At 41.6% G+C, this 14,455-nt stretch overlaps 2 protein-coding genes across 8 annotated transcripts in view; one reads left to right on the forward strand and one right to left on the reverse strand.

Moving 5' to 3' along the window:
• Window positions 1-337: 337 nt before the first annotated feature.
• Window positions 338-12,268, reverse strand: TMEM80 (transmembrane protein 80). Of its 2 annotated transcripts, XM_053395009.1 has the most exons (6): window positions 12,213-12,268; window positions 9,284-9,300; window positions 3,529-3,622; window positions 3,344-3,436; window positions 1,793-2,016; window positions 338-660 (listed from the first exon to the last, which is right to left on the reverse strand). In XM_053395009.1, exons 1-5 carry the CDS (start codon window positions 12,229-12,231, stop codon window positions 1,811-1,813), a joined length of 429 nt encoding a protein of 142 aa, XP_053250984.1. In that variant the 5' UTR covers window positions 12,232-12,268; the 3' UTR covers window positions 338-660; window positions 1,793-1,810. The 2 variants fall into 2 exon arrangements, with proteins under 2 accessions (XP_053250984.1, XP_053250976.1); XM_053395001.1 differs by lacking the exon at window positions 338-660 and having other exon boundaries at window positions 1,275-2,016.
• Window positions 12,269-12,604: 336 nt separating this feature from the next.
• Window positions 12,605-14,455, forward strand: part of DEAF1 (DEAF1 transcription factor) — a 36,407-nt gene continuing 34,556 nt past the window's right edge. For 5 of the 6 annotated variants that reach the window (XM_053394937.1, XM_053394953.1, XM_053394942.1 and 2 more), the window contains exons 1-2: window positions 12,938-13,178; window positions 14,316-14,410. In XM_053394937.1, the coding sequence (XP_053250912.1) occupies window positions 12,938-13,178; window positions 14,316-14,410 (336 nt within the window). Of the gene's footprint in view, window positions 12,694-12,937; window positions 13,179-14,315; window positions 14,411-14,455 lie in introns of those variants that run through there. The other variant, XM_053394956.1, reaches the window with a different exon arrangement.

The raw sequence follows: 14,455 nt of genomic DNA on the forward strand, positions 1-14,455 counted from the left end.
TTCCCACTGTGAGGAACTTAACTGAACCACAATAGGCATACCCATCAGCTCAATTAGTATCTGTTCAATGTGAATGACTTGAAGTCTGTTTATTCTTAGTGATAGAAAAATAGAAATATATACTGTCCATAAATACAAATTTTAAAATATGATAATCTTTAACACACTTCTTAAGGCTTTCTTGTAGAAAAAAAACAGTTCAACACAGAATATAAACCAAAACATTGGACATTATACATAAAAGTGCTATACTAAAGAAAAATATATTGGCTTAGATTGTAAATGAGGTTCTGATGGCAAGTTCCCACATGCCGAGTTCTGCTAACAGAATGTTCCTGCTTCAGTCTCCCCTCCTCAACTGCAGCCCCTTGAATGTCTACTCAGGAGGGTCAAGGGACATTTCAGTGTATCAAGAGAGGCAGTGTAGGGGGAAGGGAAAATTGGTTAAAAAAAATAAAATAAAATGCTGTCTTCCACATATAGAAGGAACCCTTCCATTTGCAGAGGGGACTAATTAGAACCCAAGGCATAAAATACTGTAGTTCCCAGAAGATCAACATGGAATTCACCTTTCCAAAGTTCATATGAATTGAATTTGTCTTGAAGTCACTGGATTTGGTCTTAAAATTTTTTTCCTCATATCACACATATTTTAGATACCTGAAAGCAAAAATAAGACCACAGCAATGTCACGTGGATATACTTATCAAAATCATCCAAATTCAAGAGTAAAATTAAGTAGCCTACAGTATACATAGCAAGGCATGACCTGTACTCAACTAAATCTGTTTTGCAGAATACATTAGGCAATATCCAACAGTGTTTGTCCACCAGTGGAACAGGCACCATTTGTGAAATAAGGATGTCTCCTCCTGCACAAACCCAAACCTGCCCTGAAAGGTTACGGTGACCCCCCAGAGCAGCTGGGGAGGGATGAGGGCTGCATGGGAAAGGAGAAGGGGGGATCTGTTCATGCAACACTGGATATTGCTCTTTCATTAATAAAATACATCTTTAAAATATTTTGAAAACTATTCTTAGAAACCCATAATTCTGACTTTAACTGGGAATTAGGTTTATGATAATGTACAGCTAAGATACAAGTTTCCAAGTAACTTTTAAAAGATTGCTACATTCTTTTGAAATTTTCACTATAAATGCTTATGCATGGTCTGATACAGTACAATAACATGTGATTTAGTTTCACTGATTCCACTGTTAAGACCACTGAAATGAGTAATCACCTCAAAGAGCTGCAAAAATTAATCACAAGGGTCTGGCTAATATTTATTTTGAGAGATGATTCAAGCTTTATGAAGCACTTTATTGCTACCTATTTACCGTGTATCTTCCAAGGAACGAGAGGTCAATGCCTCTAATCATATGGTATACACACACTGTGGGTAATCCCTGGGATCTGTCCACAACATGAATTTCTACATTTGTAGAAGCATGTTTTCCTTGAAACAATGTGGTGCTCACCAAAGTCCGGCAAAGGACAAACAGCAAGCTTGTCTGCCACCAAAAATGTGGATCAGCCTTGATTTGAGTATCAACATTTAACTCCAGACTTCAATGCAAACAGAGACCACCACTAAATAAGCTATGCTAAGAATAACCCTGCATAATGGGTTACATGTTAGTTCACGATGGCCTCATGGAACTTTGCAGTGTAGTAAGAACAGTTATGATAGTGTTTATACTCGAGAACATCAAGCCCATGTACTTTTACAAGGATCAATAAAAAATCTGTACTGCTTTTTTAAAAAGAAAATACAGAATATAGGTTTACCACAGATAGCAGCATGAGTTAACTGACAAATGCAGCAATGGCTATGACTTGCAGGATTGCTTCAAGTCCACATGTGACAAGCAGTACAACATTAATGATGACATCTGCTCGCAGGACATATGTTTGCCACACCAGAAAGTAGATGGATAGGATTATGCTGCCAGCAGTGATCACAAGACTGATACCCAATGGATATTCTTCTTCTGTTAGATTCCCTTTGGTACCTAGTGAAGTTAAAAAAAAATACACAAGCACAATTGACAAATGATGAATGTGATAGCTCACAAAAATCCAAATTCAAAGCGACTATAATGGCCTTTTACTAGCTGCACCCACCTAGTATGATAGCTATGATCATTCTTCAGCCAGGAGAGCCTTCAGAGGCTAGCACAGCATATACTGGAGTTTGTAACAGAAATACCAGTGCTATTCCCTTTTACAGTGCTTTTGTGCTGATACAGCCATGACGTAGCTGAGAAGCAGAGCCTTCCTTTTCATTGTATCTTCCCCTTTTCAACCACCATGATCCACAGAACCCAGCAATACTCTCATTTTACCCTGGGCACCTAGTGCAGTGGGGCTGTTGCTGCATCCCCCCTCCTATTAGCAGCATTCCATCTACTTACCAAGAAGGGAAGGGCTGGGCAGGGACATGGGCAGGGCTGTGTGGGCACACTGGTGAAAGCCAATTTGGTGCTTCTGCCACTAAACTGATACAGACCCAATCTCTCTGCCCTGTCTTAGTAAGTAGCAGTGGTGCCACTGCTAGGACAGTGAGGGCACAGCACAACCAGTGGCGGAGCATATGCCTGCGCTGCCCAGGGCAGGCGCACTCCCAAGGGGGGCGTGGCGCGGAGGATGCCCTCCTAGGCGCGGGATAGCCACTCGGTTGCCCAGAGCGGCACGCAAGCCCTGCAGCTGGGGGTGGAGCGAGCTGCCCATGGGGGCGGAGCATGTAGCTGGGGGGGGGGTGGAGCGAGCAGCCCGTGGCGAACATTTAGTGTGCTGCCCACCCACGACTCCCAAACCTCCCCCAAGCTGTCAAAACGAAGGGGGAAGGGGGGAATGCCGCTGGCAAAGCGGCGCAGCTCCCCCCCATCCCGACAGCTCAGGGTAAGCTTGGGAGTTGCAGGCAGGCTGAATGTCACCCCCCCAGTGAGGGCACCTCGGGTGATCTGCCCCCACCGCCCTCCTTCCTATGCCCCTGAGCACAGCCTCTGCTCCTGATTTTTATGGTTTAGTAAAATTGCCTTTTTTTAGGATGCAAGTGATAGACTCTTACTTTAGAACATACATCCAAGCAAACATGCATTTGACTGGAGTGTGACCTTGACAAATATATCCCTTATTTAACTAGCATTTAGCAAAGTCTCATTTGCACTTTTACCCATGTAGGTCAGTCAGCCATTTTAATGTTTAACATTAAAAGTATTTAAATGTGTTGTAAAATAATTGGTTAGCTGTCATGAATCAGCATGTTTCGACATGTATCCTTACCAAAGGATTAATATTTAACAATGATTCTAATGTGCATGCTGCTATCCAACTTACCAAAGTATAGCCTGATTGCTTCAAGAACTGCCATAATGAACAGCAATATGAGATCAAGAGCTAAGAAATCATCTGGATACGTGAAAACCTGACCTGCCAACGAGCAAAGTATAAATGATGAAAAAAGACAAGTAACAAGAGGTCCACAATACAGCTATTTTAGCTGTGTATTTGAATTAACTTACTTTTATAAATAATCATCATCAGGGTTGCTAAAAAATAAAATATATAATAAACTACATTTAAATAGAAAAGAATCTGTAAGGAAACAGATGACAGCTGGCAGTTTCTGTCAAGGAAATTGGTTTTAAAACAATCAAATCATGTCCCGTCCCCCGTCCCCCACTTCAGACAGCAACACTCCAAGGTATTAAATAGAGAGGAGTTTCTCAGCCCTGCTAGTTGAGAACCTGCATACAAAGCATGTGGACTGCTATAGAGCTATGGGCTCTCTCAAGGTATGGCAATGTATGCCTTAGATGAAACATTTATTGTGAAAACTGTTGATACAGAAGGTCTTGTTAAAGTTAAAAAAAGTTCTTGAAAGGGTGTCTGTATAAAACTATTTGTTCAAGCCACGGGATTTGTTTTACAGGGATTTTATGAAGGCTGAGAATAAGATCAAAGGCAATTTAACTTTCACAGTCCATTAAGAGGAAGACTATTCCTGCAGTGGCTTTATGAAAATCTTGTATGATTTGGAGTATGAATTTTCAAGTGACAGAAGCCTTTGCTGGGTTATTTGCACTTTCAAAATAACGTACACTGGTATTTCAGTCCTCAAAAGTCTTAGAAAATAAAATTACTGGCCATGGACTGGGAATACCCAGGACTTTTCAATCCTGGCTTAGTCAAATTCCTATTCTAATTCCATCCTACATCACTACTTTTTGGATTGGATAGCTTAGAAAAAGTGATACCACTGACAGAACAAGAACAAACACTGGGCGCAGTCGGAGGAAAAGCAAAGTAATTATATCATGGCTCTGCAACTATTAAGCTGGAATACAAATGGTCTTAACTCCCCCCAGAAGAGGAAAAAAGTGTTTCATTTACTAAAAAAGGAACAATTGGACTTGATTTGTCTACAGGAAACACATGTGATAAGGCTACATAGAAAAGTATTGATCAACAAAAGATTGGGTCAAGAGTTTATCTCATCGGACAAAGTTAAAAAAAGAGGAGTAGTGATCTATGCAAAGGAGAGTCTATCACCGAAATTTATTTTTAAAGATGACCAAGGAAGATTTGTGGCAATTGAAATTCAAACACAAGGAGAGAAATTTCTAATAGTAGGAGTTTATGCACCAAATGAGGGGAAATCTGAATTATTTAAAAAGTTGTATGAGACCTTGATGGACTACTTAAGACTACAATGTGATCTTGATGGGAGATATGAATGGAGTGGTATCTACAAATATGGACAAGGCACAAAGACAGGTAGTCACCAAGGATGGTAGACTACCAAAAACCTTTTTTGAGATGACCGACAATTTGGACCTAGTTGATATTTGGAGAACAAAGAATCCCTTGGGTAGAGAGGGAACCTTCTTCTCTGAAGCCAAAATGACATGGACAAGAATTGACCAAATTTGGATAACTAGAGGACTGGCTCCAAAGACTAGAAAAGTGGAAATTTGTCCTAAAACTTGCTCCGACCATAATGCTGTGAAAATGGAGATGAAACTAACACCAACTGGCTCCTTCAGATGGAGGATGAATGACACCTTGTTTAGGGACGAAGAAGTGACCAAGAAGGCCCAAAAAACGTTGAGAGATTATTTTGAGATAAATATGAATACTAGTGTTGAAAAAAGAGTAATCTGGGACGCAAGCAAGGCGGTTATGAGAGGGTTTCTGATACAACAGAATGCAATAAAGAAAAGAACTCAAAATGAGAAAAAAGATAAAATTTTGGATAAAATAAAAGAAGAGAGGAAATTGAGAGCGAAACCAAAATCGCAAGAGATTCTGAGAGAAATAAAGTTACATCAAGTACAATATATGAAAATGATGAACCAGGAAATAGAGTGGAAAATCAAACAGATGAGACAAAAGACATTCAAATCGGCCAACAAATGTGGGAAATGGTTAGCTTGGCAAATGAAGAGAAGACAAAAACTCAATACTATTACAAATTTGGAAGTGGAAGGAAAGAATATACAGAATCCAGCTGAGATTAGAAAATGTTTCCAGAGGTATTTTAAACAACTATATACACATGGGCCACAGAAATTGATATAGATCAATTTTTGAAATTAAATGGATTACCAAAAATCTCTCAGGAAAATAAGTTGATGTTGAACTATAACTGAACAGGAGGTAGAAGGTGCCATCCAGAATAGGCAATTGGGTAAATCTCCAGGACCGGATGGCTTAACTTCAAGATATTATAGATCCTTGAAAGAGTGGATAATACAACCATTAAAGGAAGTTTGTAATGGAATTTTGGAAGGGAAAAAAGCACCAGAGTCGTGGAAGGAAGCTTATATTACACTTATACCGAAAACTGAGTCTGAGAAGACACAACTTAAGAATTACCGCCCCATATCTCTGCTTAATGTGGATTACAAAATTTTTGCAGATATTCTGGCTAAAAGACTAAAAAAAGTGCTAGTGAAGGAGATACATAAAGACCAAGCAGGCTTTCTCCCGGGCAGACATTTGTCTGACAATACGAGAAATATAATTAATATTTTAGAAAAACTACAAGTGAACATTAATACTAAAGCAGTTTTGATATTTATAGACGCAGAGAAAGCCTTTGACAATATTTCTTGGAGTTTTATGAAGAAGAATCTTCAGGGGATGGGGGTTGGTCAAGGTTTTGGAAATGGTATAGGTGCAGTTTATTCAGAACAAAAGGTCAAACTAATTGTTAATAATGTGGTGACGGAGGAATTTAAGATAGAGAAAGTGACACGACAAGGTTGCCCAATTTCCCCATTGCTCTTTATTTCGGTCCTGGAGGTTCTCCTAAATATGATAAGAAGGGACCAATTGGTTAAAGGTATACAAGTCGGAGCCAAACAGTACAAATTGAAAGCATTTGCAGATGATCTAGTACTGACATTACAGGAGCCAGAATCTAGTACTAAAAGAGTATTGGAATTGATTCAAGAATTTGGTCAGGTTGCAGGATTCAAGTTGAACAAGTTAAAAACGAAGGTTCTAGAGAAAAATCTAACACCGATTGAGAAAGAGAGGTTTCAGAAGGGGACAGGCTTGACACTGGTTAAGAAAGTAAAATACCTGGGGGTTAATATGACTGCTAAGAACGTGAATTTATTTAAAGATAACTATGAAAAATGTTGGTCAGAAGTGAAAAAGGATTTAGAAATATGGTCAAATTTGAAGCTTTCCTTGCTAGGCCATATTGCTGCTGTAAAAATGAATGTATTGCCAAGAATGTTGTTTTTGTTTCAATCATTGCAAATTATGGATAAAATGGACTGTTTCAAGAAGTGGCAGAGAGATATTTCTAGATTTGTCTGGCAAGGCAAGAAGCCCAGAATAAAATTTAAAATACTAACCGATGCAAAAGAAAGAGGTGGATTTGCCCTGCCAGACCTTAAACTTTACTATGAATCAGCTGCATTTTGCTGGCTGAAAGAATGGCTGCTTCTTGAGAACACAGACATTTTGGATTTAGAAGGTTTCAATAATGTATTTGGGTGGCATGCATATTTGTGGTATGATAAGGTCAAAGCGCATAAAGCATTTAAAAACCATATTGTCAGGAAAGCATTGTTCAATGTATGGATAAGATATAAAGACTTACTTGAAAATAAAACCCCAAGGTGGTTATCACCGATGGAAGCGAAGGCTCAGAAAAAGCTCAATATGGAGGCCAAATGGCCGAAATATTGGGAGATTTTGGAACAAGAAGGAGATAAATTGAAATTGCAGAGCTTTGAGAAACTAAAAGACAAAGTGCGAGATTGGCTTCATTATTACCAAATAAGGGAGGCTTACAATTTGAACAAGAAAATTGGCTTCCAGGTGGAAAAATCAAAATTGGAAACAGAACTGTTAGATCCCAAAACTAAGATATTATCAAGAATGTATAACTTGCTGTTGAAATGGAATACTCAGGATGAAACGGTGAAATCTGCTATGATAAAATGGGCACAAGATGTCGGACATAACATTATGTTGGCTGACTGGGAACAGTTATGGACCACAGGTATGAAATTTACGGCATGTAATGCCTTAAGAGAGAATATTATGAAAATGATATACAGGTTGTACATGACACCAGTCAAGCTTGCAAAAATCTATCATTTGCCCGATAATAAATGTTGGAAATGTAAAGAAAATGAAGGTACATTCTTTTACCTTTGGTGGACGTGCCCAAAGATTAAGGCTTTCTGGGAGATGATCTATAATGAAATGAAAAAGGTATTTAAATATACCTTCCTGAAGAAACCAGAGGCCTTTCCCCTGGGCATGGTCGGCCAATTGGTGCTAAAGAAGGATAGAACTTTCTTTATGTATGCTACAACAGCAGCAAGAATACTTATTGCAAAGTATTGGAAGACACAAGATCTACCCACCCTGGAAGAATGGCAGATGAAGGTGATGGACTATATGGAACTGGCGGAAATGACTGGCAGAATCCGAGACCAGGGAGAAGAGTCGGTGGAAGAAGATTGGAAGAAATTTAAAGACTATTTACAGAAATACTGCAAAATTATTGAATGTTAGAATGATGTCGGAATGAAGTTAAGTGGTTTTAGCAGCAATGTTATAAAGGAGTATGTAAAAATGGATTGTTAATAGGTGAGAATGTAAAGTTATAATATATTAAGATAAAGGATTAAGATAAAAACAAAGAGGGAAAGGATTTGCTGAAATAACCAACTGAACTGGAATACAAAAAAGGGAGGTGTGAGGAGGTCAGGGAAACAAGTAAATGAATGACAAGATATGGAAAGATTGATTTGTTTTTAATTGTTTTTATTTTCCTGTATTTTGTATTTTCTCTTTTCTTTTTCTTAATTTGTAACCTTTTTTGAAACTTTAATAAATATCTTTTTTTTTTAAAAAAAAAGGGAGACTTATTTCTGAGTAGGCATGCATAGGACTGCACTATAAAAGACCTACAGGTAATAGCTACATTCCAGCTTGTGGAGTGGATGTCAGTTCTACTGAAACAGAACTGAGTATTCACATTCTCCAGACTGAAGTAATGAGAAGGAATTGTAGTAGCAGAAATACTTGAAGACTGTCTGGAATGCTTTTTGGGGAACTTGTAATACAAACTGTATTACCCATGTGTCTGGAGTGTTGGGGGACCCTCCAGAGCAGATTTGGGTGGACATGGTGGGAGGGATGACTGCAGTGAAAGGAGAAATCAAAGAAAATTGCTTCCTGATCCATTCTGCTGATATAACCCTTATCATCAGCTGAGTAAGACCAATTGATACAACTCTATTTTATGGAGACCACTCTGATCATTTCATTTCTTAGTTTCCCAGACTATAGATTAATCAAGTTCTAGTACAGTACTTATAATCAGTGACAACATATACTGCTTTTGCATATCTCAAATTTCACTATGAATTTACAAACTAAAACTTATTGGAGTATAATGAAACATAAAAGTAGTTTTAAAACTTCAGAAATAAATAAATAAATAAATAAATAAATAAATAACCCACGCCCATCTGGCTGGGTTTCTCCAGCTCCCAACAGATTATTAAAAATACGATAAAACATCAAACATTAAAAACTTCCCTAAACACGGCTGCTTTCAGATGTCTTCAAGTAGTATTCCCCATGTCAATTTGTTTGCTACTGAATACCTGCATTGCATTATATTCTGCAACATGCTTGACAGTCCATAGTCCTCATTGAGGAACCCCAATAACACATTTGAAAATCACAGATAGAAAGAAGCAAAATTATTTCATCATCTGAATGAATGAGAAAGGATACAACAGATGTTGCTCTTCCTGTACATAAGACAAAAATAATAATTAGCAGAGTCTATAATTTTTGGACCAAAGATTAAAAACCTAAGAATGGCTGAATACATGTTGTACAGTAGAAATTATTTTTTTCTCAGAGTCACTGGGAAAACAATTTAAGCTATGACAGTAGCCAGTTAGAACATGAACAGCTCACTTCAAAGCTGTAACACACAATGCTGAAAGATCTATTTCATACCACCCCTACTCCCTGCAAGAATAATGCTGCAATTTACAAACCACTTAAGTCATCTTGGGCATATTTTTCAGTTTAGGGCTACAGTCTTAAACACACTACTGAAGTAAGCCATAAAGAACACAATGGAACTTATTTCTGCACAAACATGCACAGAGGTTATAGAACCAAAGCCTAAAACTGATCAGAAGGTTACATTTTAAAGCAAGAAGTAACAAAGCTAGGAAGGAAATAAAGAATTCATTCATTCATCACTGTCATACATTATTAGGCTTACATAAAATGCTTGATGTATAACCTAGTTACACAAAGCAGTTCTCTATCCCCCTCTAGTGAATTAAGCATGCTATGGTTTCTAAGTTGGTGAATTATTCCAACAGGGGCCTAAGTCCTTCTTTAAATCAGGTTGAAACAAAATAAACCTTTAGATGTAGTTGAAGTTACACTTTATAGTGCAAACAATTCATAAGATGTGGGCATGACTGTAAGATGGAGGTGTAGCCTGAAATTATATTTAATGTAAGATAGCCTCTGGTACACTATGTTTAAGCAACTGATTGGTATGGATACCCTCTCCATCTAATCCAACATCTACAGTCTGATGAATGCCACTTTAAAAAATAATACATATATCTGTGAACTGTCCCACATGAGAGTTTATATTATTCATTACATTACTAATGCCATCTGCACCCCTCCAACCCATAACTATTACATACACACACACACAGCCCATGTATTTAAAGTACATGGTCACAGAAACACTCCCAGTAAGAATTACAATGCCTGTGTTATTGGCCGAATTATTTTTGTGAACCCCCAAGCACCTAATATAGTGAAGCAGCCATATTAAACTGCAAAAATGAAGGGCTAAGAGTAATAAGGGTTGTAACCAACTGAGTAATGTAAGAGAAACTTCCACACATGCAGCAGAGCACCCCCTCCATCCACACCATTCCCAGATTTGCTCAGGGTTCCACCGGCCCTCCAGAGCAAATATGGGGGAGTGTTCAGTTGTAGGAGAGGGAGAAGTTCTGTTGTACAAATCAAAGTTGTTCTGCTCATGCAATGGCTTTGCTGGATTCGACCCACAGCCATTAATGTGTGATCACTCTTGACTGCTCTGAAGTGACAAATGTGGCATCCCATCCAGTAAGTAGAGGCACATTTCCCACAAATACAACTCATTTTGGGGGGGTACATATTCATCCCACTTTTTCTTCCCTGTGTTCCCTGAGGGTACATATCCTCTAGCCCACCCCTTTTGTCCTTACAATATCCTGAGAATTAGGTTATTATGACAGGCAGCAGTGGGCTCAAATTCACCCATATTTGGACCAAGGTCCCAGGTATGTCCAGTAATCTATACATCAGCCTTCCCCAACTCCAAGCAGCTCCAACCAACATGGCCAACAGCTAAGGATGGTGAGTGCTTGAGTGCTGAAACAGTGCAGGGGTGGGCAACCTGGAGCACCATAGGATCCCCACCACCACACTACTATACAATTTTGCTCTCCAATAATTCTGTGTACTTTGAAAGTCAAAACTGCTTAGAATAATTGGATGATTAAGCATTGGTTGCTGTAGGCAACAGTCTACTTCATCACTTATAAAAGCTCACAGTAAGTCATTCAAAAAGCTGCAGGCCTGATCACAATTACTAGGGAGAAAAGAATCCATTTAATGTAATGAGATTTTGGCTCTGTTGTTACTTGAGGTGGCAAACCTGTGTCTAAGCTAGGGGTGCGGAACCTTTTTCAGCTTGAGGGCTGCATTCTCTCATAGAGAACCATCCAGGGGCAGGGCACCAGTGATGGGCAGGGCAGGAGGCGAAAACGGGCGGAGCAACAGCTAGGACTCTCACTTTTGTACAGGCTGCATTCCAGACACACAAAAGCCAGGGGTGTGCATGTATACACACAAACACACACACCTTTCGATCCAGGCAGCCACAGTTCAAGGCCACATTCCAGGGAGGCCAAAAAAACAACAACCCAAAACACCAGAGGAGAGAGCAGAGCAGTGCCTCTGTAAGAGGTGTGGGCTGGGGAGGGTGCCCAAGGCTAGCTGCAGGACAGGAGGGCTGCATTTGACCCCAAGGCTCACTACTCCTGGACTATACGGATTTAATTCTGGCTGTAGGAGGAGGCTTTTGCAATTAAATGAATTACTTCTCGATACCGAAAATCCCCTCCATATAGAAAAGAAATGTCAGGGGGAAAGGCTAAGCTGAAACACAACCTTTCACCCTGATATCTAGTTTCCTATGTAAAATAATTTTATGTTGGAGGGTGCCCATGGAGAAGCATTCAATCAGGCTGACACTCCGCCCCCGTCAGAGGCGATAGCGCTCTGCTTAAGAGACTTGCCGCCTCAATGAGAACTAGACACCTAAACCCTAATCACAAACACTTACAAAACGCAGAAAAAATCCTGCGTGGACGTACTTAAGAACGGACTGCGGGGTTGCAATCTGAGTCTCGTTTACTAAGGAATAAAACGCCACTCCGAGCAAGAACGCGCATTTTTGCTTCTGTGTTGCCATGGAAACCTAATACCAGGCAAGGCCAACGCAGCCCAGTGAGCAACCGGCGGCCTCGTCACCAGGCTCTGGAGCCGCGTGCATGATTAGGGGAACCGGGCCTGCTTCCCCTCACTCGCCCTGGCGTTAACAGCGGCGCCTTAGCGGCACTGAGCTCACCTCGCCTGACGGCCGCCATTTTTTCGCTCCCCACCGCCTCCCGCTCGCTCTCCGCCCCGCCTCAGTTCCTCCAATATCCCGATAGTCCTTGCGCAGCCTCACTCGGGGCCTCGTGAACCTCCGCATACTGCCGTTCGTTGCTTTACGCGCGGGCGGGATTGCACAACAGATTTCGGAGCTCAGGCGTTCGGGCTGAATCGGACAGCTCCGGTCGCTTGGGATTGTGAGGGGCGGGATTCAGAAATCCCTGTTCGGCCTTTCCCGCTCGCTTCCCGCTTATGCCCTTCGATTCGGTTATAGCCGGAAAGACTCGGGTCTCTTCGGCAATCGCCGTCAGTCGCCGCTTTTGAGAAGCCGAGACGAACCTGGACCAGTTCGGGCGCCTTCGCAAGCTTTCGGCCTCGTTCTAGATCACTTCGATTGGGAATTAGGCTGATCGGAAGAGGTCGGCTTAGATCGGGAACTGTTCGGGATTTTTCGGGTGAGACCGAAGCGGCGCTCCGGAGGCCTCGGCCAGGGTTGCCATCGGCAGCACTCGGGAGAGTACTCGGGCAAGATCGGATAGGGCCTTGGGCAGTTCGTTTCGTCACTCGGGAGCCGTCAAAGAGGCGCTCGGGTGACATCGGAGACGAAATCTCAATCGAACGGCCTCGGCTCACCTCGCTTCGGTCACCCCCCCCCCCGCGTCCCCCCTCCCCAACACCCCCGGCTAAAGGCCTCTTCGGATGGAGGACTCGGACTCGGCCGCGAAGCAACTGGGCTTGGCTGAGGCCGCGGCGGTCGCTGCCGCGGCCACAGACGGGTCGGAGCACCAGCAGCCTGTGGAGGCGAGTGGCTCGGGGGCGGAGCCACCAGAGGAAGAGGAGGTGACGGCCGTGACCGTAATGGCGGCGGATGCCGAACACATCGAGATGGGAGCCGAGTCCCTGCCGAGCAGCGACGAGGCCACCGCGACTGCCTTCGCAGGTCAGCGCACCCGGCGCATGCGCAGAGGCGCCCCGCCAGCCAGTCCGTTCAGCTTCGTTCCTGATGCTTGGCTGGTTCGCGCTCGTGCGCTTCAAGGAGTGTTAATGGACTCCCGCCTGTTTTTGTAACATCACGTTTTGAATGCTCGTATTGCATCAGACACCACTCTGCTCTGTGGAAGTACTTCGCACGTTCCTCAGCCGCTATTAGTCAAGTGTATAGAAATCACGTGTACACATGCATATGTGAATCAGCTCTGAGACATAGTATAGTGGAGTCGTCGCTGTCATGGCTGCAATGTTTCATTTCTACTGCTCCCTGAGTCATAGGGCTACTGGACCTTTAATATCGTGGTAGGGAGTCTTTTTGGCCCTCCAGGTGTTGGCCCTGCTGTTTGGTGATGATGGGAGTTGGAATCTCAACGTCGGAAGGGTCACAGGTTTCCCGGCCTGCTTTGACAGCAGCTTGACAAACAGAAATCTAGCAGATGTACAGTTCCTCTATAGTTCCCAAGGGAGAGCTGTGCCTGTTTAATTTCCGCCTGTCAGCCAACTGAAGAAAGACACAGAGCCCTGCTTTGTAGTGGTTAGATGTGACACAGCAATATAACATTTCTGTGTGCATTTATAAGTTTCATTTTTTAGTTTGCCTCTGGAAATATGGCTGGATGTCTGAAATGCATAAAATATCAAAGTAGCATACAATAAAGCTTCACTCGTTTAAAAATTAAACACTTGAAAAAGCAAGTGAAGTAGAAAGTTCTGTAAATACAGGCATACATTGACCTCAGTCATACACTGGGACTAAATCTTGGAACTCAATGAACTTTATTTCTGAGTAGACACACACACATAGGACTGCACTGTAAAAGGGAAAAATTTCCCACTGCTACTCACCACTTTACATTTAAGTGCAGTCACTATATTGGTGGCTTATTACTAATTAGCTGTGCTCACTGAGCCAAAAATGTTTGCTTTATGCATTGAAATGCACACCTCAGAGGGAGAGAGATCACCTTACACCTAGATAGTTGGATAAGAAAAACATTTACAATTGCATGCTTTACTGCATGGAGTTTACCTGGTCTATGGGAGGCTGTAGCAGAAAATTAAACGTTATTTTGGCCATATTTTACAGAAGTGACTACAGTAACTGTAGCCAACGTGGGTGCCTCTGCAGACAACGTATTCACTACAGCAGCAAATGCAGCATCTATTTCAGGACATGTTCTGGTAAGGTCAGGGTTGATTCATTCTCCAATATTCATTCCTTCATAT

Source organism: Podarcis raffonei, chromosome 1 (assembly GCF_027172205.1).
Source record: "Podarcis raffonei isolate rPodRaf1 chromosome 1, rPodRaf1.pri, whole genome shotgun sequence".
Lineage (NCBI taxonomy): Eukaryota > Metazoa > Chordata > Lepidosauria > Squamata > Lacertidae > Podarcis > Podarcis raffonei.

Coding starts and splice junctions, on each gene's coding strand:
- TMEM80 (XM_053395009.1), bottom strand. Junction 3,437..3,528: donor GATGATGATTATTTATAAAA/GTAAGTTAATTC, acceptor GCTCGTTGGCAG/GTCAGGTTTTCACGTATCCA. Junction 2,017..3,343: donor AGCAATCAGGCTATACTTTG/GTAAGTTGGATA, acceptor TAACTTCACTAG/GTACCAAAGGGAATCTAACA.